Source organism: Hemicordylus capensis, chromosome 6, assembly GCF_027244095.1.
Source record: "Hemicordylus capensis ecotype Gifberg chromosome 6, rHemCap1.1.pri, whole genome shotgun sequence".
NCBI classification, from domain to species: domain Eukaryota; kingdom Metazoa; phylum Chordata; class Lepidosauria; order Squamata; family Cordylidae; genus Hemicordylus; species Hemicordylus capensis.
The window spans coordinates 89,009,769-89,035,386 of NC_069662.1; the positions used below are offsets into that span (position 1 = coordinate 89,009,769).

Below are 25,618 nucleotides of genomic sequence, written 5' to 3' on the forward strand. Positions count from 1 at the left end.
ACACACTCCTGCTGCACTCATTAAGTGTATGTGCATGATGAAGGGACATTAGAGAACATGTCTCCAGTGATATGCCCCAGCCTCCCTGATGGGGGATCTGAATTCAAGTATCCCAAGTGAAACCCTCTAGTTCTTGGTGAGCTGAGTTCAGTTTTGCATGGTCTACTTTTTTATTATCAGAATCTCTGTGGTCCAAGCTGGAGTGTATACTCAACTGTCAAGATATAACTAAACTGTCATAACTACCAGGATTGGGCCCTCCTAGCTCTGCTTTGTAGCCCAGCTCTTAGCCGGGGTTATGGACTCAAACAAGCCCTTAACCTGGGCTCTGGGATCGTGTGTTCGCTGGAGCTATGTTTAACCCCAGGGAAACAGAGACAGGCATCTAGAGCACCTGTCTCCTGGGGAATCATCATCATCAGTTTTATTACAGCCATTGGCCAGCAAAAATGGTAGTAACAAATATACACAGTACGTCAATAAAACAATGCTAAAACACAATATGACAGATTACAATCAATAATAATAAATTATTTAAAAACAACAGACAGCTCTCGCAGTTAGGCACTTAATAGGGACCTCAACCTAATGGCAATATAGAAAAATTTAGCCACAACTGCTGTAGTCCCAGGGCTCGAATCCGCGAGGCAGTAATAAGTATAAAAGAGATCACACCTTCCGGGAAATTTAAGTAACAAAGGGGAAATGAGCTCTTCTCTAGCATCCCGATGCAACGAGAAGTACAACACATGGGTGACAGTTTCCAGAAGGCCAACGCCACAAGGGCAGAAAACTGCAACAGGATTATCTTTTGCAAACCTCCGATCCAAAAGAGAAGAGGGCAACACATTGAACCGGGCCCGGGCTCCTGGGGAATCCCCCAATGCATTGTGCCTGTCACACGATGCACTGTGGGATCTCCAGAGGCTGGGACAATGTGTCCCAGGCACGCAGCATGGATTGCCTGGGATTGCCTGAATTGTGGATTGTGCAGGCACGCAGTGTGGATTGTCTGGCTTGTCTGTGCTCTATTTGTGGATTCCATATGTGGATTGTGCAGGCACACAACGCGGATTGTCCGGATTGTCCGCACTCCTAGCAACTTTTCAGCTATCGTCTCGGTGGAGGTGGGGAGAAAGGTGCAGGAAAATGTTGGTGAAGGAATCCCAGGGAAGTAACATAGGAGTGGTGGATAGGGTTGTGCATTTTGTATTTTTTTCTGTTTTGTTTTTGGCCCGAATCTGAAACACCCCCATTTTGTTCTTTGTTTGAAATTGCAAAATCTGAAACGGAAACGTTTTGGATTTTTAAAAAATGGGCTCGGGGGGAAACTAGTGGGTGGGGGTGGTAGTACCCGATGGGTGGAAACTACCACCCAAGTTTCTGAGGAATTGGGCAAAGGGCTGATTTTTGGTGAAATTTTGAAGTATAGGATTTTTCCTATAGGGAAGAATGGAGGTTTCAGCAAAAGTATAGCTTCATGTTGGGGGGAAAGGGGTGGCCCGGAGCAGAGTAGGGTGGGTGGTAGTGTCCAGTGGGGGCAAGGAAGCTGCCAGAAGTATTTCAAAGGAATTGGGCAGAGGGCTGATTTTTAAAGATGTAATGGAGTTTGTGCATCTTTAAAGGTCTTCCCCATAGGGAATGATGGACCTCCATAATTTCTGTCCCATATCTGCACTTGGGGAGGCACCAGGGTGGTCAAGAGTGAGTGGTGGTGTAGAGCACATAGGGTGCCACTCACCCACATGGGTTGCTAACCCATGGGGTACTGGGTTCTGTTGTTTCTGAGATGTTTTGAGTGTAGATTCTCTGGTAGCATATGAGAGTGGATTCATGGTTTGTCGTTGAAAATCTCATATGCTACCGTACCAGAGAATCTTCACTCAGAACACCTCAGAAACAACAGAACCCAGCACCCCATGGGTTAGCAACCCATCGGGTTGGTTGGCACCCTATGTGCACTACACCACCATTTGCTCCCAGCTACCCCAGTGCCCGCCAGGGGGAGTTATGTGTCTGCTCCATTATTCCCTGGGTGGGGGGGACCTTAAAGAAGTGTAAACTTCAACAATTCCTAAGAAATCAGCCCTTTGCCCTATTCCTTTGGAATCTGGGTTGTGGCAGGCACCCCTTGGGGCACTGCCACCCAACCCACTGTTTTGCCCCTCAGGCCCTCTTTCTGCCCCGAATCTGCCCCAAAGACATGTCAACTTCAGAAATTCTTTAAAAATCAGCCCTTTCCCCAATTCCTTTGGAATCTGGGTGGCAGCAGGCACCCACTGGGGCACTACAACCTGAACCACTCTTCTGCCCCCAAAGCCTCCTTTCTGCCCTGAATCCACCCCAAATAACATCAACATCACACATCAACAACAGCAGAGCTTTGGAAGAAAATCAGGCAGATTTCCAAAAGTCATGCACATCCACATCCCCCCCGCCCAAAATGCAATTGATCTACACACAACAGTGTGAAACAACAACAATGAAATGCACACTGCCCCACTGGCCAATGAGGGTAAATGCACACTGCCCCACTGGCCAATGAGGGTAAAATTTACCCTTAAATTTGCTTAAAAGGAATAAGGAGGCAATTGCCAGCAGATCAGCCCATGCTTTTGCTGGCCAATCTGCTGGCTGGAAGGGCTGGAAATTCAAACAGATGTCAAAACTCAAAATGGAGACTGAAGGAGAAAGACTTTTTGTGATTGCAAAATGGAGTTCCAAAACAGCCGAAACAACAAAACATTTTGTATTCAAAACAGGGACGTTTTGTTTTGGCTACAAAATTTTCTGTTTTGAGCATTGGGTATTTTGTTTTGGCTACAAAACAGCTGAAATGGCCTGTTTTGTGCACAAAACATTTTGTATCCGAAACGAGACGCACATCCCTAGTAGTGGAGACGTCCTAGATTCATAAGGAGGTTACATGCACTGAAATATTTAACTGGGATTTCCTCTGTTGCTCTGGGAGTTCTTGATAAAGGAACTGTCTTTTATCAAAAGTGAAGGATTAGGATGGACAGGGAAGAGAAGATAATTCTGCTCATTGAGATCTGGCAACTGTTGGGACTTCAACTTAACTGAAATTTTCTTCATGTGGTAGAACTTAGTACATACAATTTGTTTTGCTGCAGCCTGGTGTAATCTATCATAACTGATTAGTAAGAATATTTCATAGAGAGATGAGTCTAACTTTATTTATTTGTATGGCATATGTTGCTGATAATAAATCATCAAAAGCCATCACACATATACATATTTGGTTTTGAGGCTCTCCAGATCAACTTCTCCAAAGACATACTGAATGCTTCTTGCTGCATGGTCTTCATTAGATGATCCATGGACAGCATTGCACATAATATCTTCTGCAAATTGAGCACGCAACGTGTCAGGAGCCATCTCTCTTGCTTTGTCTGGATCTGATGGTCCCATTAATGCCCGCCATTCTTCCACAGCATTTTCTTTGGTTAGAATCATGACCGTTGATGGGCCTCTGGAAAATCAGATCATACAAAGATGTATGCTGCACTAACAAACTGATTCTGCAGCTGTAAATATACTCTTATTATTCTGGACCAATGGGGCTAAAATGGTATTCTGAACAACACAAGTCCATTGGTATGCTACCCAGGATAATAGTTTACCATAAACAAACAAACAAATACACACATACACACCCTTGATTTTATTTATTTATTTATTTATGTGGCAAATTTATTGACCGCCTGACTTCCTTAGACTCAAAGTGATTTACCTAAATTAAAACAACAAAGAAGACAAGAGAAGGTGGGGGGGGGGGAGAAAAAGAAACATCCCCTCCCAACACAAAAACTAAAAGCCTGGCAAAAGAGATAGGTTTTCAGGAGCTTCTTAAAGGACAGAAGGGAGGGGGCATTACAAATCTCAGGAGGCAGAGTGTTCCATAAGGATGGGGCTGCAACAGAGAAGGCCCTCCCACGAGCCCAGACCCCACGTACCTCCCCTGGGCCCGGAACTCTGAGAAGGCCCACCTGAGACAACCTATATATATGTTTGTCCTAATGAAACAGGCTCCATGATAGTCATAATGGTGAGCTTCATTTTTTCTTCTTTTCTTGCTGCATTCAAAATCTACCCAGCCACCCACCCCATCTGTATATACAAACTTTGCATGACATCATCATATAATGTGTCTATTGATGGTGTGGCTGTAACAAACCGCTCAGTGTTACAGCCTGATTCACTACAGTGTTGCACCTCATCATCCTCTGTTGCTCAGTTCATATCCTAGCCTCCTTCAAAATGATGTTATCCAAAAGCTCTGCTATAGATGTGTACAACAGCATTAATGGGGAGGAAGTTCTGCCCCCACCACATCAATCACCCATGCACCCCACCACTCACAGTTATGATAGGACTTGTCTGAAGAAGGAAGAGCCCTCCCCATGATGGCAGGTACATCCATGATTGCACAATCATGGATGTGACTACCATCATGGGGAGGCTCTTCCCTCTTCAGACAAGCCCCGCCCATTGTAACTGTGAATGGCAGGGCGCATGGGTGATTGATGTGACAGGGGCAAGACTTCTTTCTCTTTTGCCCCACTGTACATGGCTTCCCAAGGGGCTTTCGGATAATGCCTGAATCAGGCTCCTGAGTTCTTTTTTACACAGTCAGCAGCTAAAAGGCTCTGGTCGTAATGCTCTGTGAAGCACAGCTTTAAACAGAGAGTCTTAAGCAGAGAGTCTACAATGGCCCAGACCAAATTGCCATTTGCATGTCTCAAAAATCATTTTGCCAACTGGATGAGTGCTTAAGTTCTGTCAGCTACATTCTGTGTTTGTACAGCTACAGTCTTAAAACTGCAGTCACCTTGTACAACGGAAGAATGGTGATTGATGAAATGCAGGCAAGAAGTTGCCTATCCACACATGCAAGACAAAACGCAAATTTTGAATACCTTTTAAATAGTTTACTTTTTCACTGAAGGTGCAAGCATTAGGCTTCAGTCTGTGATCCTTTCCATAGTGTTCTGGGATATTACAGTGGTGATCCACTCCTCCATAATTGTATATCAAGAGGATCACCAAAAAAGGGGACAAGCCTGTCATCAGTTATGTGAGGTTAGTCCCACATATGCATAACTAGATTCAGGATTATATTTCAACTCACGGCCTTTCTGCTACTAGTGCTTGATATATATATTACTGCTGAAGCATCTGGAGTACAGCGAATCAAGATTTAATATGAAGTAGCACAATCTTAGATATTTTGCTTTGGATCCAAGACTACTAATCCAAGTAATATTTCAATGAGAACCATTATCTGGGCTGAAATCATGTCAGGAATCCCACAGTGTTTGGTAAGCCATTTAGAAGATAATTGTATTGGTCCCTTACAATGTTGGGACTTGTCCTACTTGGGGATCTGATAGTACGAGGGAAGGAGAACAAAAGAAGAAATAGAACGGCATCATCTTCTAAGAGATATCAGCTGAGTTCCAGATCCGAGCATTCCAGGAAAGAAGTAGCTGGGAGACTGAAGGCTGGATAGGCTGGAACTGGACAAGCATAGGCTAGCCCAGGGCTGGGCAGAGTTGGCCCTCCAGATGGTGTTGAACGACAACTCCCATCATTCCCAGGCACAATAAATTGTGGATAGCAAAGGACCTAGGAGTGCTCTCTTACTCATTGAAGCTATCCACATGATTGCTCAAAACCAGTTTCGAGCAATCGTGAGAATCTCCGGGCCTGGAGGCGAGCCCGGTGGTTCTCTGGTAGCTAGCCTGCCTAACTACCCCTCACCCTAAATGAGGTTAACAGAATGAGTGCTCTGTTAACCTTATTTATTTGATTGTGTATCAGCTGCAGCTGCTTGCAGCCATGGCTGATACACTGGGGTGGGGGGGAGGGGGGAGAGGGGAGCCCAGGAAGGCACCATACACTCACGCGGTGCCTTCCTGGGGTTCAGGGGGCTGGGGAGCCACATGGCAGTGCTCCCCTTCCCCTGAAGCTCCCAATAGAGTCGCGTGTGGGAGCGCCCAACTGGAGCAGCCACTTGTCTGGGCGGCCGATCCGGCCACCCAGAAATGAGCAACTGCTTGTGTGCGGGGAAAACAGGCTAAGCCTGCTCTTCCTGCACAAACCCCATCTGGCGCTTCACACCAATCATGTGAAGTGCCACATTCTCTCTTGTTTATAGGTGAGTTTCTGGAATGGGTTTTAAAACAGGAAGTGAAAGAAGGTGATTGTGTGTGGGCAGAGGTGGTGGTGGTGACAGTAGCCCTGAATACTGTTCTGTTTTGTTACTACTACTACTACTACTACTACTACTACAAATCTGGAGTTGAATTCTGAATTTACAATGGTGTTATTTAAGTGCAGGGCTGGGAAAATTATTGGTGCCTGGATTCCCAAAGCGATGATGGCATTCAAAAATTGAAATCTTTTTCAAGAGTTCTACAGGATTGGCTCCTTAAATATTTGATGGCAGCTGCTAGAAATCTGTAATATCTTTTCTAGCCATGTATAAAGAGAGATGGGATAAAATGTAACAAAACAAAGACTTTATTTGCATCTGCCAATAGGAATGCAGAAGCATAAAACTGGTATAGCAATGACTAAGATGGTCTTTTAAAAGCCATAGGTGGTAGTTCTCAAACATTTTATATATGGAGCTCAACACAAGTACATTTCCTTTGTTCAGGATCCCCTGTAAGCCCCATCCATCAGTTCTTTGAGCGGCAATTTTCAACACCCACAACCAGCACTCTGGCAACCCATTTACAGGTGAAACTCAGAAAATTAGAATATCGTGCAAAAGTCCATTAATTTCAGTAATGCAAATTAAAAGGTGAAACTGATAGATGAGACAGACGCATTACATGCAAAGCGAGATAAGTCAAGCCTTAATTTGTTATAATTGTGATGATCATGGCGTACAGCTCATGAAAACCCCAAATCCACAATCTCAGAAAATTAGAATATTACATGGAACCAAGAAGACAAGGATTGAAGAATAGAACAATATTGGACCTCTGAAAAGTATAAGCATGCATATGTATTCAGTACTTGGTTTGGGCCCCTTTTGCAGCAATTACTGCCTCAATGCGGCGTGGCATGGATGCTATCAGCCTGTGGCACTGATGAGGTATTATGGAAGGGCAGGATGCTTCATTAGCGGCCTTCAGCAATTCTGCATTGTTTGGTCTCATGTCTCTCATCCTTCTCTTGGCAATGCCCCATAGATTCTCTATGGGGTCAGGTCAGGTGAGTTTGCTGGCCAATCAAGCACAGTACACTGTATACTTTTCAGAGGTCCGATATTGTTCTGTTCTTCAATCCTTGTCTTCTTGGTTCCATGTAATATTCTAATTTTCTGGGATTGTGGATCTGGGGTTTTCATGAGCTGTACGCCATGATCATCACAATTATAACAAATTAAGGCTTGACTTATCTCGCTTTGCATGTAATGCGTCTGTCTCATCTATCAGTTTCACCTTTTAATTTGCATTACTGAAATTAATGGACTTTTGCACGATATTCTAATTTTCCGAGTTTCACCTGTATAAAGTACCTGAGACCAACTGTTGATCTCATCAGGGGCGTAGCTAGGGGAGAGGGGGCCCATGTTATCCAGTCTCCCTGGAGCCCCCTTGGAGCGAGGGAGATAATGAAGAAAATAGGGAGGGGTGGAGCTAGGGGCCCCTCAGGAGCTGGGGGCCCAGGTTCTTTGGATCCATCTGTTCAATTATAGCTACACCCCCGGGTCTCATCCTACCATATGGGTAATGTTGAGGTCCTGCTCCTGTCTCCATTCTTGAGACAAAGAAGAAGGGGCAAAACTCTTTGATCCTAAGTCACTTGCAAGATACCAAAGTGGTGTGGCAGAAGTCTGTTGTCCCTCTCTACTGGCAAAACATTCCTAACACCCTCATCACATAAGTCTATTTGATGGGTTCAGAAGTTAGACCTGCTACACTAGTGTATTTCACTTCAAAAAGCCAGCACTTACTTAGTCATATAGTCCACAAGATTATCATAAAAGGGTTGTCCTTCCTGAGACTTATAAAACTGTGCTGCCATATCAGGAGTTATAAGTGTTTCTTTCATTTCGGATATAATAAATCCAGCTTCTTTTACCTTGTTTATAATCTTCTCTAAGAGGGAACAAAAAGAAATGTGCATATTTAAGTTTTAAAATATTCAGAATTGAGACTTTTAAGAGATCTTAAATGTTTAAAAAATTGGCAAGTGCAAATAATTATAATTGTTTGCATACAGTGTACATTACCAAAATACATACTTTTAGTTTTTGTTACTTTTTAATTGTGTCACTTTAACTGCATTGTTCGTAGAAAATTTTTATCATGTATGTAATTTTGAGCACCAGGCAATTAGAACTGACACTCAATAAATTTATGAAGAAATAATTACAAAAAAATTAAATAGTAAAAAGGAAAGATCACAAATTCATCTCATATACAATAGACAAGACTTCCAGAAAAGAAGCAGCCCAATACCAACTGCATACTTCATTTTGCATCTTAAATCTGACTCATGCTGGATGATGAAAGTATATAGTTTATATTGGGCTGCTTCTTTAAGATCATATTCCATAAGAAACTTTCGGAAGGCAAAACGTTTAATCAAGTTTGATTAAAGACTGGAAACTGAAATCTGCTGGTCAATTTTGGAGAATTTATCTCCAAAATTGCACTTCTTTTTCAAACACTTTTGAAAGTGTTTGCCATGGGTCTGTGGCAAACACTATTGGGTTTCCAGGGTGTAAAAGTCAGGATGTTAAAGGAGCTCAAGAAGAGCATATTTAGTGAGGCTAGAATCTGAGGCCTTGTGCTCAGAGAAGGAGAAGTGGAAGCAGGGCTGGCAATAGGGGTGGGCAAACCAGACAATTGCCCAGGGCGCCTACCTGAAGGGGCACCAACCTAAGCTTGGTGACTCACTGTTATTTGAGTGTACTGTATGCAGTGAGCTAGAAGAGGGGAAAAAGGTCGCTCACACACTATGCAATGCATCATGAACCGTTAAGAACTCTGCTTGTGCTGCTGCTGCATCAATGTAAACACCATCAACAGAGTTATGCACCAGGGTAGCAGCGCTCTTGCAGAACATTGCAGAAATGCAGTTTATTAATGGGACACCCACTGAAAATAATGGGCAAGCCATTGTGCCACTATGTTTGAGCAACGTTGCACAGGAGCACAGCTACACAACTCCACTGACAGTGTTTACACTCATGCAACAGTCCGGGGGGGGGCTCCTACTGCTCCCATTGCATTGCAAAGTAAGTGAGTGAGTGTGAACTTGTTATTCACAGTTCTACAGGTTGATTGGATACTAACTACAAAAATAATTTCCATTGGTTACCATGGGGGCGACCGTGGAGACACCAAGGACACTCCCTGCACAGAGCACTATTTATTCTAGGGCCAGTCCTAAATTGAAGTTCACTCATGCCAGTTTTGGAACGTATGAAGCTGCCTCATACCGAGTCAGACCTTGCTTCATCTAGTTCAGTATTGTCTACTGATTGGCGATAGCTCTCTGGAGTTTCACAGATGGGTCTTCCCCATCCTACCTGGAGGTTGAACCTGGGACATTCTACATACACATAGGAACATTGGAACATAGGAAACTGCCATATACTGAGTCAGACCACTGGTCTATCTAGCTCAGTATTGTCTTCACAGACTGCCAGTGGCTTCTCCAAGGTTGCAGGCAGGAATCTCTCTCAGCCCTATCTTGGAGAAGCCAGGGAGGGAACTTGAAACCTTCTGTTCTTCCCAGAGCGGCTTCATCCCCTGAGGGAATATCTTGCAGTGCTCACACATCAAGTTGTGCACTACCATTGAGCTATGGGTGTTCCTGATTTGTAAAGGAATAGAGGCCACCTGAACTTGGGTGGGTGTATATGTGTCAACATATATAATCAATAAAGACAAAAAGCCCTTAGCTAATTTTAATAGGTTATTATGGGGACTTCAGAGACTAACTCAGGAAATATTGGATGGGTAAGTACGTAAGTAAGTAAATTTATTACGGTCCTTAGACCAGATATTGGATGGGTCATTTCAAACACCACAGGATTATAATTCAGCATATATCTGAAGTGATTAAAACATTTAACTGAATATTTTTTTTAAATCATGTTTTCTGATGGCAAAAAATTAGAATAAGTTTGTAGAGTAAAGTTCAATTTTAAAATTGCTATATCTCAGCCATTTTATATCCAAACTGCATGAGATTTGGAGGAATGGTGTCACCTGTCACTTAGTTGATGTTCAGGCAGACTGAAGAGAGAGTTTCAATTTTATGACCAATAGAATGTCCAGGTTTTATATTGGCAGAATGTCAAAACAACTCTTCCTCTTAACTGTGCTGGCACTACCATGCCAGTATAAATGTTGCAAGATCTTTTTACAAAACCAAAATGCTTAAGTATAAAAAACATTTTGCACTCTGCTATTCATCCAACCCCTAGACACTTCATCCATCCTGTTCTCTATGTTGTTTACCTTTGTGTTCCTCAGGAACAGTTGGTTTAATGAGAGCAAGGGTGTTTTCCACAGGGAAGAAAAAGTTTATTTCCTTTGCAGCTTGCTCAGAGGTTGTACTGCCATGCAGCTGATTGATAGGTGAATTGTCAATTGCAAATGCAGCACGTAAGCTAGGGATAATGAATTCAGTAAATTAGATATATAACGTGGAGGCTTCATGATTTCAGCTTACCACATCAAACTCTTTCTTCAATGGATAACTTTATTTTAAATTGAGAATTTACATAGCTGCACATTTATCATTGATACCAGTATGTGGATGTGAGGAATTGTTATTCCTTTTCTCAGATTTTGTGAGAACTGCTCAGGAATCTTTTTTGTGACCAGCATCCTGATTAATAGTGCGCACATGCTTCTGACAAAAGCACATGTGCAGTGGTAGCCTCCATGCTTCTGAAGTGAGGGCACTTGTACAAGAGTGAGGCAATTTTTGCAGCTCTTCTCTTGCTCAAGAGCTGGTCTTGTGGTAGCAAGCGTGTCTTGCTCCCTTTGCTAAGCAAGGTCTGCCTTAGTTGCATTTGAATGGGAGACTACATGTGTGAGCACTGTAAGATATTCCCCTTAGGAGACTGAGCTGCTCTGGGAAAAGCAGAAGGTTCCAAGTTCCTTCCCTAGCATATCCAATATAGGGCTGAGAGAAACTCCTGCCTGCAACCTTGAAGAAGCTGCTGCCAGTCTGTATAGACAATACTGAGCTAGATGGACCTATGGTCTGACTCAGTATATGGCATATGCTTTTGATATTCTCCATGTTTTTTACATTTTTCTTTTCTTCTGCCAAATGCAAGACTGAATCAATGCAGGAAATATTGTAAGCAATATCCTTCATCCCTCAACATCCCTCAACAACTGTTTTAAAGCAACAAAAATTTAAGTATTCTATAGTACTGTGAAGCTGAGATCCGAAATGCATCAGTGAATCTACATTAAAATGCAATTTTATCAGGATTTGCGGGCTTTTTTGATATACAGAAACACCTCATTAATTGCGGGTCCAGCACTCATGGTTTCACGTATCTGCGGTTGGGTAATTAGCACCTGACCAGAATACACTGAAAAAATGAGGGGAAAGGATTAAACCTGCATATCTGTGGGTTGGGGTGGATGGAAATGTCCTTGGAGATCATTTCCGGACACCTTGTTTTCATGAGCCATTTTTTTGGGCACATTTACTTTTAAAATGGAGCAAAACCCACAATCTTTGGCCAGTTTTCAGCACTATGGAGTACTCTGGAGCATGTTAGGGCACTCTGGGGGGTCATTTGGGGGGAATTTGAGAAATTGGGGAAATCAGCTATTTTCAGCCAATTTTGGGCAGTCTGGGAACCTAACCCTCCAATCCCTAGAGTCCCAATGCTCCATCATCCACACATTCACTATCTATGCCCCCACCCTAGTGTGAAGATGCTGTGCTAGCCAGATCTGCTGTGTTCAGGAGTTTGTGCTAGAATATTGTTATGTTAGTGCCAATATGTTTGTACTTGTGCATCGGTAGCATGCCTCCTGCTGTGAAACTTCTTTCTCACGTTTTCCAGAGAACGTTTATGTAGGAGGGCAAGAGGGCAACTTCAAACATCCCTATGACTTCACACAGCTACCAAGCTGTCTTGCACTAGCACAATTTTGTTCATTGCACAAGTGCAACATTAGTCTGGATATCAGCCAGTATCAGTGGCAAACAAAACAATAAGCTTGTTCATATAACCATTAAGTGGGTAGGCCGCTTCAGGAGCTCTGTGTAATCCCAATTTCTGGTTGTGTGGCCAGAGTGATTCAATACTTTTTCATCATACTTTGTCAATATGCTGGATAAGAGTGCTAGGTAGGACTATGCCATCAGAGCCTGCGCCTATCTCCCACATAATCACTTTCCCCTCCTTCAACCTAACTTTTAACTTTTAACTCACACACAACCAAAAATCGGAAGTGTGCACAACTCCTGAAGGTGGGTATGACACTTGTCCTACCCACTTAATGGTCATGTGAACAAGTCTAAAAATTTGTAGCACATTTTATTTTATAGACCTGTGCACAGAAATAAAAGCTGAGATCAGGTTGGACCCAATCTGATCTTTTCTTGTAAATGTCAGTTCAGGGTCCTTTGGACCCCTCCGAATGCTGGGATCAGAGTAGGAGTCAGGGCTGGCCCTGAGACTGGAGTCATGATTGAGTTGGAGTTGGGAAAACCTGGCGGGCGGGGGGATTAAATAACTGTGGCTACTCACTGTGTGAACCCAGAAGGAAAATAACATAACGCCACAGGGAAAATGATGTGACATCAGGGAATCTCAGAAGAAACCCAGAAATCAGCTGTTTCTTGAAGTTGTGAATCAAAAATTGGCTTTAAAACTTTAAAGAAATTCTTTAAAAATCAGATTTATGCAGGTGTAGGCAGACAGGCAGACAGAGAGGCTAGAAGATGTATCTCCTCCTTAAGCCTCAGTCACAACCCTCCTCAACCCCCCTCACTGCCATTTGGAGCTCTGGAAAGCTCCAATTCTTTTGTAAAAGGGGTCAGAGAAGTCTGATCCAAACTGGACTGGACAAGTTTGAGTATGGACTCCCTCCAAACCCCTCCAATCCAGCTATGCAGAGGCCTGTTATTCTATATCCCCCATGCTTATGTTGCATGTAACTTTGCTCTTATTAAAATGTTCACTACTTAATTCATTATTGTTTTAAAGAGGCACAATATGCTTCCTGTGATATAATGTGTGATGGATCATGTGTCAATGAATGATTTGCTGCAGATACTCATAGATGTGTGCAAGCTACTTGTGTAATTGTGTTCCCTGCAAAATGCTGTAGTAGTCGATGCTGTCCAGATGATGGCACTATCGTTACATGAGATACAGCATAGCAGTCACTTACCTGCTTTCCATACAGTGCAGCCATCTTCATTTACCAAGCGAACATTTATGAATAATGTGCAATTATTTCAAAAATTACCTTTCTGGGCTTTGTTGCTTTGCGTCCTCAACAATCTTTGGGCCCAATAAATTTCTCCATTTTTGTACTGCATTATCTCGAACCAAAGCAAGTGCAAGAGTTGGCCCACTGTTCAGTGCAAATACAGCAACTTAGAGAAAACAACTTTTAACATATGAGAATATGAAATATTTTAAAATATTTTTGCTCAGGATATGATTATTATTAAGAAATTCAGTGCAACTGAAGTTGGTTCAAACTAGAGCAATTCTGTGTTGTTCTTCCAAGTACCCGAAAATCCATTCCAGCGTTTTCAGTAAAATGAAGAGAATAAGCAATAAGCAACTAGACAAAGAAAGGGATAAACTGACCTGTTAAAGGCCTCTTAAGGTGTGACTATCAATGCAATCTCCCCATCAAAACAGTTTAAATTTAGAAACATTTAATCACTTAATAAAGCTTGTTACCCATGTATGATATTTCTAGTGGGGTTTTTTTTTAAGTTATTTGTGAAACAAGAACTTGGTACACAAGAGCCCAAGAATTACTAAAGCAAATTCGAGTTTGTTTGTTTTTTGTTTTTAAACACTTTACAGGACCCATCCGCCACATTTTGCCTTAATTTAGGACAAAATGGACAGATTTTTTTCCTCCTAATCTGAAAGACATTTCTCCTATGTCCTTCATTGGTCCCAGAAGCTAGTGCTGGCCCTGGAAATAGCTGGATTAAATGGTAGGTCCACTTTGACCCTGATGAACTCTGATGAAGTTCAACATGGACAATAGTATGATTTACTGCTCAGTTTATGTTTCTGTTGTGGCAGCTGTTGAGAGACTGACTCTCAGGAAAAAAAAAATGGTGACCACACGGATGGTGTGGTGCACATCCTGGAATCATAGTTTGTGTTATAGTACATTATATGTAGTAGATATGATTTTGTATTCTTATTAATTATGGGCAGATTCAGATGGGCACTGGTAGCTCTGAAGCTGGTAACATCTCAGTAAAATGCCAGTACACGAGAGCATGAGCTTCCAGCAGGTGTGACATCTGAACTTGCCAAATCTGGATTCTTAGCCTGACTTTCAGATTTTTGGGACAGTAGTTTGTAAAACATTGGGTGGAGAATTTCAGAAACCAGATTTGGGTGGGTTCTTCATATGCCCTACCTGCTGGGAGAATGTGCTCTCGCGTACTCACATTTTATCAAGACATTACCAATTTAGGAAGCCGCTGGCAGTTGTCTGAACCTGTCCTATATGAATACCTGATTATCATTTGATTCCCATCCTTAGACTTATTAAATAATTATTGCAGCGAGTTTCAGTTTTATTGCTGCATTGTGTAAAATACATTCATGTTCTTGTGTTTCAATCTGTTGCTTTTCAATAAGTGTACCTGGTCATATGTTCAAGAAGAGTTGGGAAATAATCTTCATTTTCATGCTCCTTGTAAAACTCACGTGCTTGTTCTTCTGACAGAACAATTTCTTTTTGCATTGCTATAGCAAAACCATCGTCCTTAATTCTTTGCAGAATAGAATCTACATGGGGAAAGTTATAATAGTCAATCGTTGCTATAGATACATCATGATCATGGGAACTAGTTCCAGAGCCATTGTCAGATTTACAGGAGTGCTGTCATCTGGGCCCAAACCTCCCTTGCCCTAGGAAGAGGCAGGCCAGGGCAGACAACACTACAGGGCTTCTCAAGCGGGCCCCTAGCAACTGCCCAAGGGTGCTGCCCTGCAATGCCAGTCCTGGCTGATACACCCCAAAAGTGGGATGCTGCAAATTCAATTCATCCTGCCAAGCCTATTACACTTTCCTGCCTAATACATTTTCCCTAAGCTCCATCCAATCAAATATCCTCTTACATGCTCCACCCCATCTCCACCTTAGTATTAGCCATTAGCTTGCTATTATTATTATTATTATTATTATTTTATTTGATTTCTATACCAGTTGTTATTTTCTATACCAGTTTCTATAGTCAGTTCTATAGATTTCTATACCAGTTTCTATAGTCAGTTGCTATTAGCCAACTAAACTGAACCTCTATATTCAGAGCCAGCAGACTTCTAAATACCAGATGCTGGAAACAAACAATAGAGACCCATTGTCCTCATGCCTTGATTTAAAGGTTATTAAAGATGCAGGACTAATCACAGTTGGCAAAGGATTGCTGGATTTGATGGAGACAAAAGACCTGCCAAAGGCCACAAAGAGTACAAGGATCTGAATTCCAAATATCAACCCCCAATCAATCCCTTTTCTATTAATTTAATTTATTTTTATTTATTTATTTAAAAATATTTCTATACTGCCCAAAACTTGCATCTCTGGGCAGTTTACAATTAAAATCATTTAACACATTAGATCAATTAACAATTCAAATAATTTAAAACATTAAAACATTTTAAACCCAATATTAAAAATTAAAACTATAAATCTTATTTTTTAAAATTACATTTTATATCCCGCTCTTCCTCCAAGGAGCCCAGAGTGGTGTACTACATACATAAGTTTCTCCTCACAACAACCCTGTGAAGTAGATTAGGCTGAGAGAGAAATGACTGGCTCAGAGCCACCCAGCAAGTATTTGGCTGAATGGGGATTTGAATTCAGGTCTCCCCAGTCCTAGTCCAGTACTCTAACCACTACACCATGCTGGCTCTTTCAAAGCCTCTTTCAATTCAAAGCCTGGGTGAATAAATGTGTCTTCAGTGCCTTTTTAAAAGTTGCAGAGATGGGGAGGCTCTTATTTCAACAGGGAGCGCATTCCAAAGTCCAGGGGCAGCAATTGAGAAGGCCCATGCCTGAGTAGTTGCCAGAAGAGTTGGCGGCAAACACAGATGAACCTCTCCAGATGATCTTAACAGGCGGCAGGGCTCATGGTGAAGAAGACGTTCTCTTAATTTAATTTAATTTAATTTAATTTAATTTAATTTAATTTAATTTAATTTAATGAGACGCTCTCTTAAATTTACCCTCCATTCATTTCCTGTTCAAACATTAATTCTCCCTCATTGAATTTACCCCTAAAACATCAATTTCTCTTTGGGATCCTCCCACAATTCATCCATTTAAATCCTGCTTTTTCTTATGTAAATAGCTCATGCGGGACCCTGTGATCCAGATCAGGACCAAAGGGATGTGGAAGAGCTTTAAGTATACCTTGCCATGGTCTCAAATCAGATAGGTCCCCTGCATGCATGCTATTTGTCCTACGAAAGGTAGCAGCTTCCCCTCCAAGACAAATTACACTGACATTCTAACAGGTAACGGGGGTAACTGGGAGGTAACTGGCCCCTCTGCCTCCTGTGGAGTTTCCATCCCAGACAGGGAACAGCCTGCTTGTCTGCTGCCAAGTTCTAGCTGGCTGGTTGCCAGCCCCCAGACTGCTGAAGGGAACCACCTGTCGCTTGTTCTGGGAGCTACTTGTGAAAGGAGTGGCTTTTGGGGCTTGCTGGCTTAAAAGCAAGGAGGCTTGCCAAAGGTGTAGCTGCTGCCTGTAGGTGGCCACCAAAGAGGGCTGGGCCTTTGGGGCTGGGTTGTGTTAGGCCTTTTGCAGATATGTGTTTGGGCTCTCTTGGGTGGGATGGCTCTGGGGGACTTCAATATCCATTTTTGGGCTGGCTTGTCTGGTGCGGCTCAGGAGTTTATAGCAGCCATGACAACTATGGGCCTATCCCAATTAGTTTCTGAACCAACTCATTTGCCAGCCATGCACTCGATTTGGTCTTTTGTTCGGATCGGGGAGTGTTCCATGGGTGGGGGATCCAGTGGTTTCCCTATTGTCATGGATGGACCACTACCTGGTTAAGGTTGTTCTCATAGCCGCGATCCACCCCTGCAGAGGTGGTGGACCTATTAGGATGGTCCATCCAAAAAGGCTGCTGGACCCAGTAGGATTTCAAAAGACCTTGGAAGATTTTGATGTTGGTGTGGCTGGTGATTCTGTCTATGCCCTGGTGGGAACCTGGAACAGGGAACTCATCAGGGCAGTAGACATGATTCCGACCTGCTTCAAAAATGGCCCCTTGGTATACTGAGGAGTTGCAGGGGCTGAAGCGGTTGGGTAGGTGACTAGAGCGCAAGGAGGAGGAGAACTCAGTTTGAATTGAGAACTCAGCATGTGACCCATTTGAAAACTTATGTGGTGGTGGTGCGTGCAGTGAAAAACAGTTTTTGGTCTGTATGCATTGTGAACTGCAGGTTTGTGCTCAGCAGAGTTATCCTGGGTTGTGAGGAGTTTGGTCTCTGCTCCTTCTACCTCAGATCAGTCCCCAGGGTCGTTCTGCTGTGATGCTTTTAATGGGTTCTTTGTGAACAAGATCTCCTGTATTCAGGCCGACTTGGACTCCACTATTTTTGCAGGGTCTATGGAGGAGGTGTCCAGCAATCCCTCTTGCATTATTAGATTTGATCAGTTTCAATCTGTAACTCCTGCGGATGTGGACAAGCTGCTTGGGGCGGTGCGGCCTACCACCTGTTTTCTGGATTCTTTCCTGACTTGGCTGCTTCCGTCTAGCTGGGAGATTGTTGGAGGTGGCCTAGAGGCGGTAAATAAACACATACATACATACCTACATACTCATTCCAGACAAATTCCAGTTGTTCAGTATCCAGGGATGCATACAGATGTACATAATGCATCACTGAGGGAAGGTAGGGTGCCCCCTTGTCTGAAGGAGGCATTGGTTAGACCACTCCTAAAGAAGCCTTCCCTAACCCCTTAGCGATGGATAGTTACAGGCCAAATCTCCAGTCTCCCTTGGTTGGGCAAGGTGATTGAGAGGGTGGTGGCCTACCAGCTCCAGGAAGTCTTGGAGGAAACTGATTATCTAGACCCATTTCAGTCTGGCTTTAGAGCTTGCTATGGAGTTGAGACAGCCTTGGTCAACCTTTACCGGGGAATCGACAGAGGGAGTGTGACTCTGTTGGTTCTTCTGGATCTCTCGGCGGCGTTCGATACCATTGACCATGGTATCCTTCTGGATCAGCTGGGGGAGTTGGGGATAGGGGGCACTTTGCAGTGGTTCTGCTCCTATCTCTCGGGTAGATTCCAGATGGTGGAGCTTGGTGACAGTTGCTCCTCAAAATGGGAGCTGTTATTTGGAGTCCCCCAGGGCTCCATTCTGTCACCAATGCTTTTTAATATCTACATGAAACTGCTGGGTGAGGTCATCAGGAGATTTGATGCTAGGAGTTATCAGTAAGTTGATGACACCCAAATCTACTTCTCCTTTTCATCTTCAGGAAATGGCACTCATTCTTTAAACTCCTGTCTTTAGGCAGTAATGGGCTGGATGAGGGATAACAAATTGAAGCTGAATCCGAGCAAGACGGAGGTGCTCATTGTGGAGGCTCAGAATCTGAGGGGTGAGTTAGATCTTCCTGTGCTGGATGGGGTTACACTTCCCCAGAAGGAGCAGGTGTGCAGCTTGGGAGTGCTCCTGGACCCAGGCCTCACCCTGCTATCTCGGATGGAGGCCATAGCCAGGAGAGCTTTCTATCAGCTTTGGCTGATTCGACAGCTGTGCCCATTCCTTGAAGAGGATGACCTCAAAACAGTGGTGCATCAGCTGGTAACCTCCCGGCTCGACTATTGCAATGCGCTCTACGTGGGGCTGACTTAGTACGTAGTCCAGAAACTTCAGTTAGTTCAGAATGCGGCAGCCAGATTGGTCTCTGGGGCAACCCAGAGAGACCATACTATGCCTGTTTTGAAACAGTTACACTGGCTGCCAATATATTTCCGGGCAAAATACAAAGTGCTGGTCATTACCTTTAAAGCCCTGAATGGCTTGGGTCCGAGTTATCTTAGAGAGCACCTTCTTCTGCATGATCCCCACCGCACGTTAAGGTCATCTGAGGAGGTCCGTCTCCAGTTACCACCGGTTTGTCTGGTGGTGACTCAGAGGTGGGCCTTCTCTGTAGCTGCTCCTGGGCTGTGGAATGCACTCCCGGCAGAAATCTGTAATTTGAGATCATTACTGTTCTTCAGGAGAACCCTTAAGACATATCTGTTTGGTCTGGCCTTCTAGGGTTTTTAAATGACTGGAAAACTGTTTTAAATTGTTGCCCTGGTTTTCTAGGGTTTTTTAGCTGTTTGAATTGTTTAATTGGTTTTATTCTGTTTTTATAGCTTGATTTTAATTGTTTACTTGTTTTAATTGTTTTTACCTTGTTGTAAACTGCCCTGAGCCATTTTGGAAGGGCGATAAATAAACACACACACACATACATACATACTCATTCCAGACAAATTCCAGTTGTTGAGTATCCAGGGATGCATACAGATGTACATAAAAAGAGAAAATGCTACTTTCTCAAAGCACACATAACACATTCTTCACTCACGTAGCTCTCCAGGGCCAAGTTCAGGAAAAACATTTTCTGGCTGCTAGCAGCAGAAATGGACTATATATCATAGTGATCAGTTGCTGTCTTGTGACATCACAAATCTATCCACACACCCCAGAATAGTTTAGCAATATTTTAAAACATCATTCCACACTTGATGTACTATATGTTAGGTTTAATTGGGGTGTAATTATATGTTTGGAAGTTTGTTTGTTGTATATCTGGTCGGGTCAATAATTGGAATAAAGATTCATTCACTCGTTCCGTACTTGTTGGTTATTGTTTTATCAAATATAAGGGGGCAAATAGTATTCTTAATTGCTTATCTATACAAGGGACACCAAATAGATTTTCAGGGCAAATAGCAGTTTTGGGGATAAAATTCCATTAAGATATCGGCAGGAGAAAAAAGGGTTAAACCCTTCCCACTGTATTGCAGTCCTGATATAGACCAGCTCCTTCCCACAGCTGACTTTTGGCCCTAAGCTGATGGCAGAGGTGAGATATCTATTAAGAGTTTTCTGTTTTACAGCTTTGACTCCTAGCTAGTATGCTACTATGGCTCTAAGTAGAGGTTTATGAGATTTCTACAGCATTCCACTGCTCAACTTTCCTGGGGTTAGGTTCCATGTGTTTTCTACCCTTTGGACTATTGTAGCCTGAAATCTATTTATATCATAGTCTTTACAAACATAATTGAATAAAGTAAATTTAAGATGGTAGCAAGTTGCCTTATAAAGAGAGAGCATTGGTCCATCTAGCTCAGCACTGTCTAAACTGACTGGCGGCAGCTGTCCATGGTTTCAGGCAAGAGTCTCTCCCAGACCTACATGGAGATGTCAGGGATTGAACCACAGGTGTTCTTTCCCCCCGGACCTTGGGGCCCTGGCCCGTGGCCTCCAAGGTTCAGGTGGGTCTCCAAAGGTCCAGGGGGCCCTCCTGCCACCACCCCACACCTGCCACCGCTGCCCCGCTGCAAGGCCGAACCACCAATATTTTCAATAATTCTATCTGCCGGGGTGGGGGTGAGCCGAACAGGCCTCCACGGCCTCCCCCTAGGGCGGCAGTATTGGGCGGAGCGGGAGTGGTCACTGGGGCTGACTGTCTGGCCCAGCAGCCCTTGAGAACTGTGAGGCGCGCCAGCACACCTGAGCAGTTATAATTCCAACTGTGCAGGTGCACTGGAGTGCCTTGTAGTTCTCAGGGGCCGCTGAGCTGGACAGTCAAGCCCAGTGGCCACTCCCGCTCCACCCGCTACCACCACTACTGCCATGGGGGGAGGCCGGGGAGGCCTGCTCAGTTACCTCCACCCTTGGCGGCTAGAATTATTGAAAAAAAATCAGAGATTCAACCTCGCGGCCGCAGGGAGAACCTCATGGCTGTGGGGGAGGCCTTGCAGCGGGTGCAGTCCTGGCACCAAAATTACCTAGGTGTGTCACTGGATTGAACCTGGGACCTTCTGCATGCAAAGCAGATGCTCTACCATTGAGATTGGCCCCATCCCAATTAATTGCTGACATAGCCCAGCCCATCTTATAATTTTTGTTACAGCTATAATAGGTACCTTAGGTGACTGCAAGAAAAGTCACATATTCTTGAATTGTGCAGGTGGAAAATATAATTATCTTCACTAACCTCTTCTTTCCCTCAAAAGAGAAGGTCTAATCAAGGCCAGTGTTCTTTCAACAGCTGGGCCTTTCTTCGGCTTGGAGAAATCAGGAAAAAAGAAGGCAAGCTGCCTGCTTGCTTCTTCTACACTATCTTGAATGTCACATAAATTTAACATGTCCTCATTTCCCAAGATGCCTTGCAAACTAATAAAAGGTAAAACAAATTGTAACATTTTATTAAAATGGAGCAGAATATAATACATATATAATAGCTTTGAAATTGGATAAATAAGTTTGGCTTCCAAATAAAACTAACCATACTGGAATAAAGAAATGGAATAGAAAACATTATTTCTGAGGGGAAAAAGAGGCTGCTGCACTCTTTGAAAGCAGTGGCTTGGCTGTGCAAAATGGGTGGTTGTGCAAGCGGTGCTGCTGCAGATTTCCTCATTGTTCCAAATAGAGAAATCTGTGGAAGCAGTGCTTCCACAACCATCCATTTTGCACAGTCCTGATGCTGTCTCTGGAGGGTGCGGCAGCCCTGCAGTGTAATATTATGGAGACATAGAGCTGCACAGAATGTTGGCCATTTTTATTCTCAGATATGTCTTTGCAAAACCAAAACCAAAACCAAAACAAAACACTCAATGGTGTAATCTACCTGGTTGCCTTTTGACCTTTAGGACTTTTCACTTTTAAAAACTCTTGTGACCCCGCTTGATAAAAGGCCTCTTCCTCTTCTTCCTCTTCCTCCTCCTCCTCTTCCTCTTCCTCCTCCACATTTAATCCCAGTTCTGATACCAGAGGCATAATTTCATGTGCATGCGTTCCTTCAGAAACTATCAGAATATGACTTGGTCCACCCATCATAAATGAAACAAAGTCTTCAAAGTCAGGCTGAAAAATTGTTTTGTCATTAAGACACAAATTATACGATAACCTTTATTACAGTCCTTGATCAGTATTAACACAGTATGCATCATACGTAATAATACTCCACAAACCATGCACCATTATAGCAAATAAACCATTATATTTAACCAGTTACAATGCTAGAGTTAAACCCACCCCAAATTAATTATCTAGCTAACTATTAATCAAAATTTGCTAATGAATTTGCATGGCAACAGAACAAGATTTAGCTGATTTTTGTGTGATGTTAAATGAGTGGTCAGATAGTAAATCTGGGAAAGGACCATGTAGCTGTTCACTGACTTAGGTTTCCCTAAATGCTTTTGTTTGAGGGAAGGAAACAAACATATGTTTTTAGATGCATATTGGGCAGGGCATGGGGAAAACTGACAGAAGATATAGAGGACAGAAGCCTGATGCAGAAGGGTATCTGTATCCATGTGAGGACATACAAGTCAGGAAATAATGAAGTAATAACCATACAGCGTTGGAACACAGAATCGGGATGTGCACAAAACTGGTTTGCCCAAACTGGACTCGAATTGGACCGGGTGTGTTCGGTTTTGGCACCACAAATGAGGGGCCCAGCTTGGTTTGGGGATGCCAGAGACATTCAATTTTTTTAAAAGGTGGACTTACTGCCACTGAGGGCTTCTGCAGCCTCAGGAGGTGCTGCTAGAGCTGTGGGTGGGATCTCTGGCGGTTCCTTTTCACCCCACCAGCCAAATGTCAGTTTGACCTGTTTCAGGGCCATTTTGGCACTCTCTGAGCCTGCGGTGGCCATTTTGGAGGCTGCCGCACATGCGCACAGGCCATTTGTAAAGAAGACCACTTGATCTGCCTGTTCTGGATGCAGCCACACTTCCCCAGAAGGAACATGTATGCAGTCTAGGGGTGCTTCTGGATCCAAGCCTCTCCCTAGTGTCTCAGGTTGAGGCAATGGGAAAAGTGCCTTTTATCAGCTTCAGCTGATACGCTAGCTGCGTCCATTTGTTGAGATAAACTATCTCAGAATAGTGGTACATTTGCTAGGAACCTCCAGACTGGATTACTGCAATGTACTCTATGTGGGGTGCTGGTTATAACCTATAAAGTCCTAAATGGCTTGGGCCCTGGGTATTTAAGAGAATGTCTTCTTAGTCATGAACCCCACCACCCATTGAGACCATCAGGAGAGGTCCATCTGCAGTTGCCACCAGCCCGTCTGGTGGCTACTCAGAGATGGGCCTTCTCTGTTGCTGCCCCGAAGTTTTGGAACACACTCCCTGCTGAAATAAGAGCTTTCCCATCTATGACAATTTATGACAACTTTTAAAAAGTCTTTAAAGATGCATCTGTTCACCCAGGCTTTTAATTAAATATCGGTTAAATAGTTTTAACATTGCTTACATATATTGTTTAATTTTTTAAAAAAATATTATTTCATTTTAACTAATGTTTTGACTTTTCTGTTGTCATTTATTTTGCTTTGTTGTGAACTGCCCAGAGATGTAAATTTTGGGTGGTATGAAAATATGTCAAACAAACAAACAAAATGGGCCAGCCATGCAAATGGTCCATACGCATGTGTGGCGACCACCAAAATGGCCACCGCAAGTTAAGAGAGGGCCAAAACAACCCTGAAATGGGCCAAACTGGCCTTTGGGAGACCAGGGGGAGGTCAGTGGGGTGAGGAGGAACCACTGGAGACCACCCCCCCATAGCTGCAGAATAGTCCCTGAGGTTGTAGAAGCCCTCAGCGGCAGTAAGTCTACCTTTAAAGAAAGAACAACCCCAAACCGGCTCTGAACTGGCCCCGGTTCAGCCCGACCTCAAGTCAAACTAGGCCTGGCCTGGTTAGAGGGTGAACCCTCAGACCGGGATGGTTCAAGTGTGAGCCAGCTCAACCTCATTGAGTCAATGATTCCAAAAAGCTTTCGACAAAGTTCCTCATCAAAGACTCATGAGAAAACTTAGGAGTTATGGGATAAGGGGACAAGTACTGTACATATCGAATGAAGCAATCGAATGAATGAATGAATGAATGAATGTGTAGATTGCTAACTGGTTGAAGGACAGGAAACAAAGGGTAGGGATAAATGGAGAGTTTTCACAATGGAGGGAAGTAAGAAGTTGGGTCCCCCAGGGATCTGTACTGGGACCGGTGCTTTTTAATTTATTCCTAAATGGTCTAGAAGTAGGGGTAAGCAGCAAGGTGGCCAAATTTGCAGATGATACCAATTTTTTTTGGGTAGTGAAATCCAAAACGGATTGTGAGGAGCTCCAAAAGGATCTCCCCAAACTGGGAGAGTGGGAAACAAAATGGCAAATGCTGTTCAATGCAGGAAAGTGTAAAGTGATACACATTGGGATGAAAACCCCCAACTTCAAGTAAACGTTGATGGGATCTGAGCTGTCGGTGACTGACCAAGAGAAGGATCTTGGGGTCTTGGTGGACAGCTTGTTGAACGTTTCGACTCAATGTGCAGCAGCTGTGAAAAAGGCCAATTCTATGCTAGGGATCATTAGGCAGGAGATTGAAAATAAAACGGCTAAGATTATAATGCCCTTATACAAAACTATACTGCGGCCACAACTGGAGTACTGCGTACAATTCTGGTCACTACATTTTAAAAAGTACATTGTAGAATGGGAAAAGGTGCAGGAGAGGGCAACCAAGATGATCAGGGGCCTAGAGCACCTTCCTTATGAGGCAAGGCTACTACACCTGGGCTTATTTAGTTTTTTAAAAAGACGACTGCGGGGAGACATGATAGAGGTTTTTAAAATCATGCATGGTGTGGAGAAAAGTGAATAGAGAGAAATTCTTCTCCCTCTCACATAACACTAGAACTAGGGGTCATCCCAAGAAATTGATTGCCAGGAAATTTAAGACCAGCAAACAGAAGTGTTTTTTCACACAACGCATAAGCAACTTGTAGAATTCTCTGCCACAAGATGTGGTGACAGCCAACAACCTGGAAGGCTTTAAGAGGGGCTTGGATAACTTCATAGAGGAGAGGTCTATCAACAGCTACTAGTCGGAGGGCTATAGGTCACCTCCAGCCTCAAAGGCAGGATGCCTCTGAGTACCAGTTGCAGGGGAGTAACAGCAAGAGAGACGGCATGCCCTCAACTCCTGCCTGTAGGCTTCCCGTGGCATCTGGTGAGCCACTGTGTGAAATAAGATGCTAGACTAGATGGGCCTTGAGCCCGATCCAGCAGGGCTGTTCTTATGTTCTTATGATTGAGTCAGATCATTGG

The 25,618-nt window shown here is 43.4% G+C and overlaps 1 protein-coding gene across 6 annotated transcripts in view; it reads right to left on the reverse strand.

Annotated features, from left to right (window-relative positions):
* Nucleotides 1–3,183: 3,183 nt before the first annotated feature.
* The window catches only part of NME8 (NME/NM23 family member 8), a 43,714-nt gene continuing 21,279 nt past the window's right edge, over nt 3,184–25,618 (reverse strand). For all 6 annotated transcript variants that reach the window (XM_053263809.1, XM_053263810.1, XM_053263811.1 and 3 more), the window contains 7 exons: nt 22,125–22,360; nt 21,489–21,667; nt 14,884–15,028; nt 13,506–13,613; nt 10,515–10,666; nt 7,994–8,138; nt 3,184–3,493 (listed from right to left, as the gene is read on the reverse strand). In XM_053263809.1, coding sequence (XP_053119784.1) covers nt 3,244–3,493; nt 7,994–8,138; nt 10,515–10,666; nt 13,506–13,613; nt 14,884–15,028; nt 21,489–21,667; nt 22,125–22,360 — 1,215 coding nt within the window. In that variant the 3' untranslated portion in view covers nt 3,184–3,243. The remainder of the gene's footprint in view (nt 3,494–7,993; nt 8,139–10,514; nt 10,667–13,505; nt 13,614–14,883; nt 15,029–21,488; nt 21,668–22,124; nt 22,361–25,618) is intronic.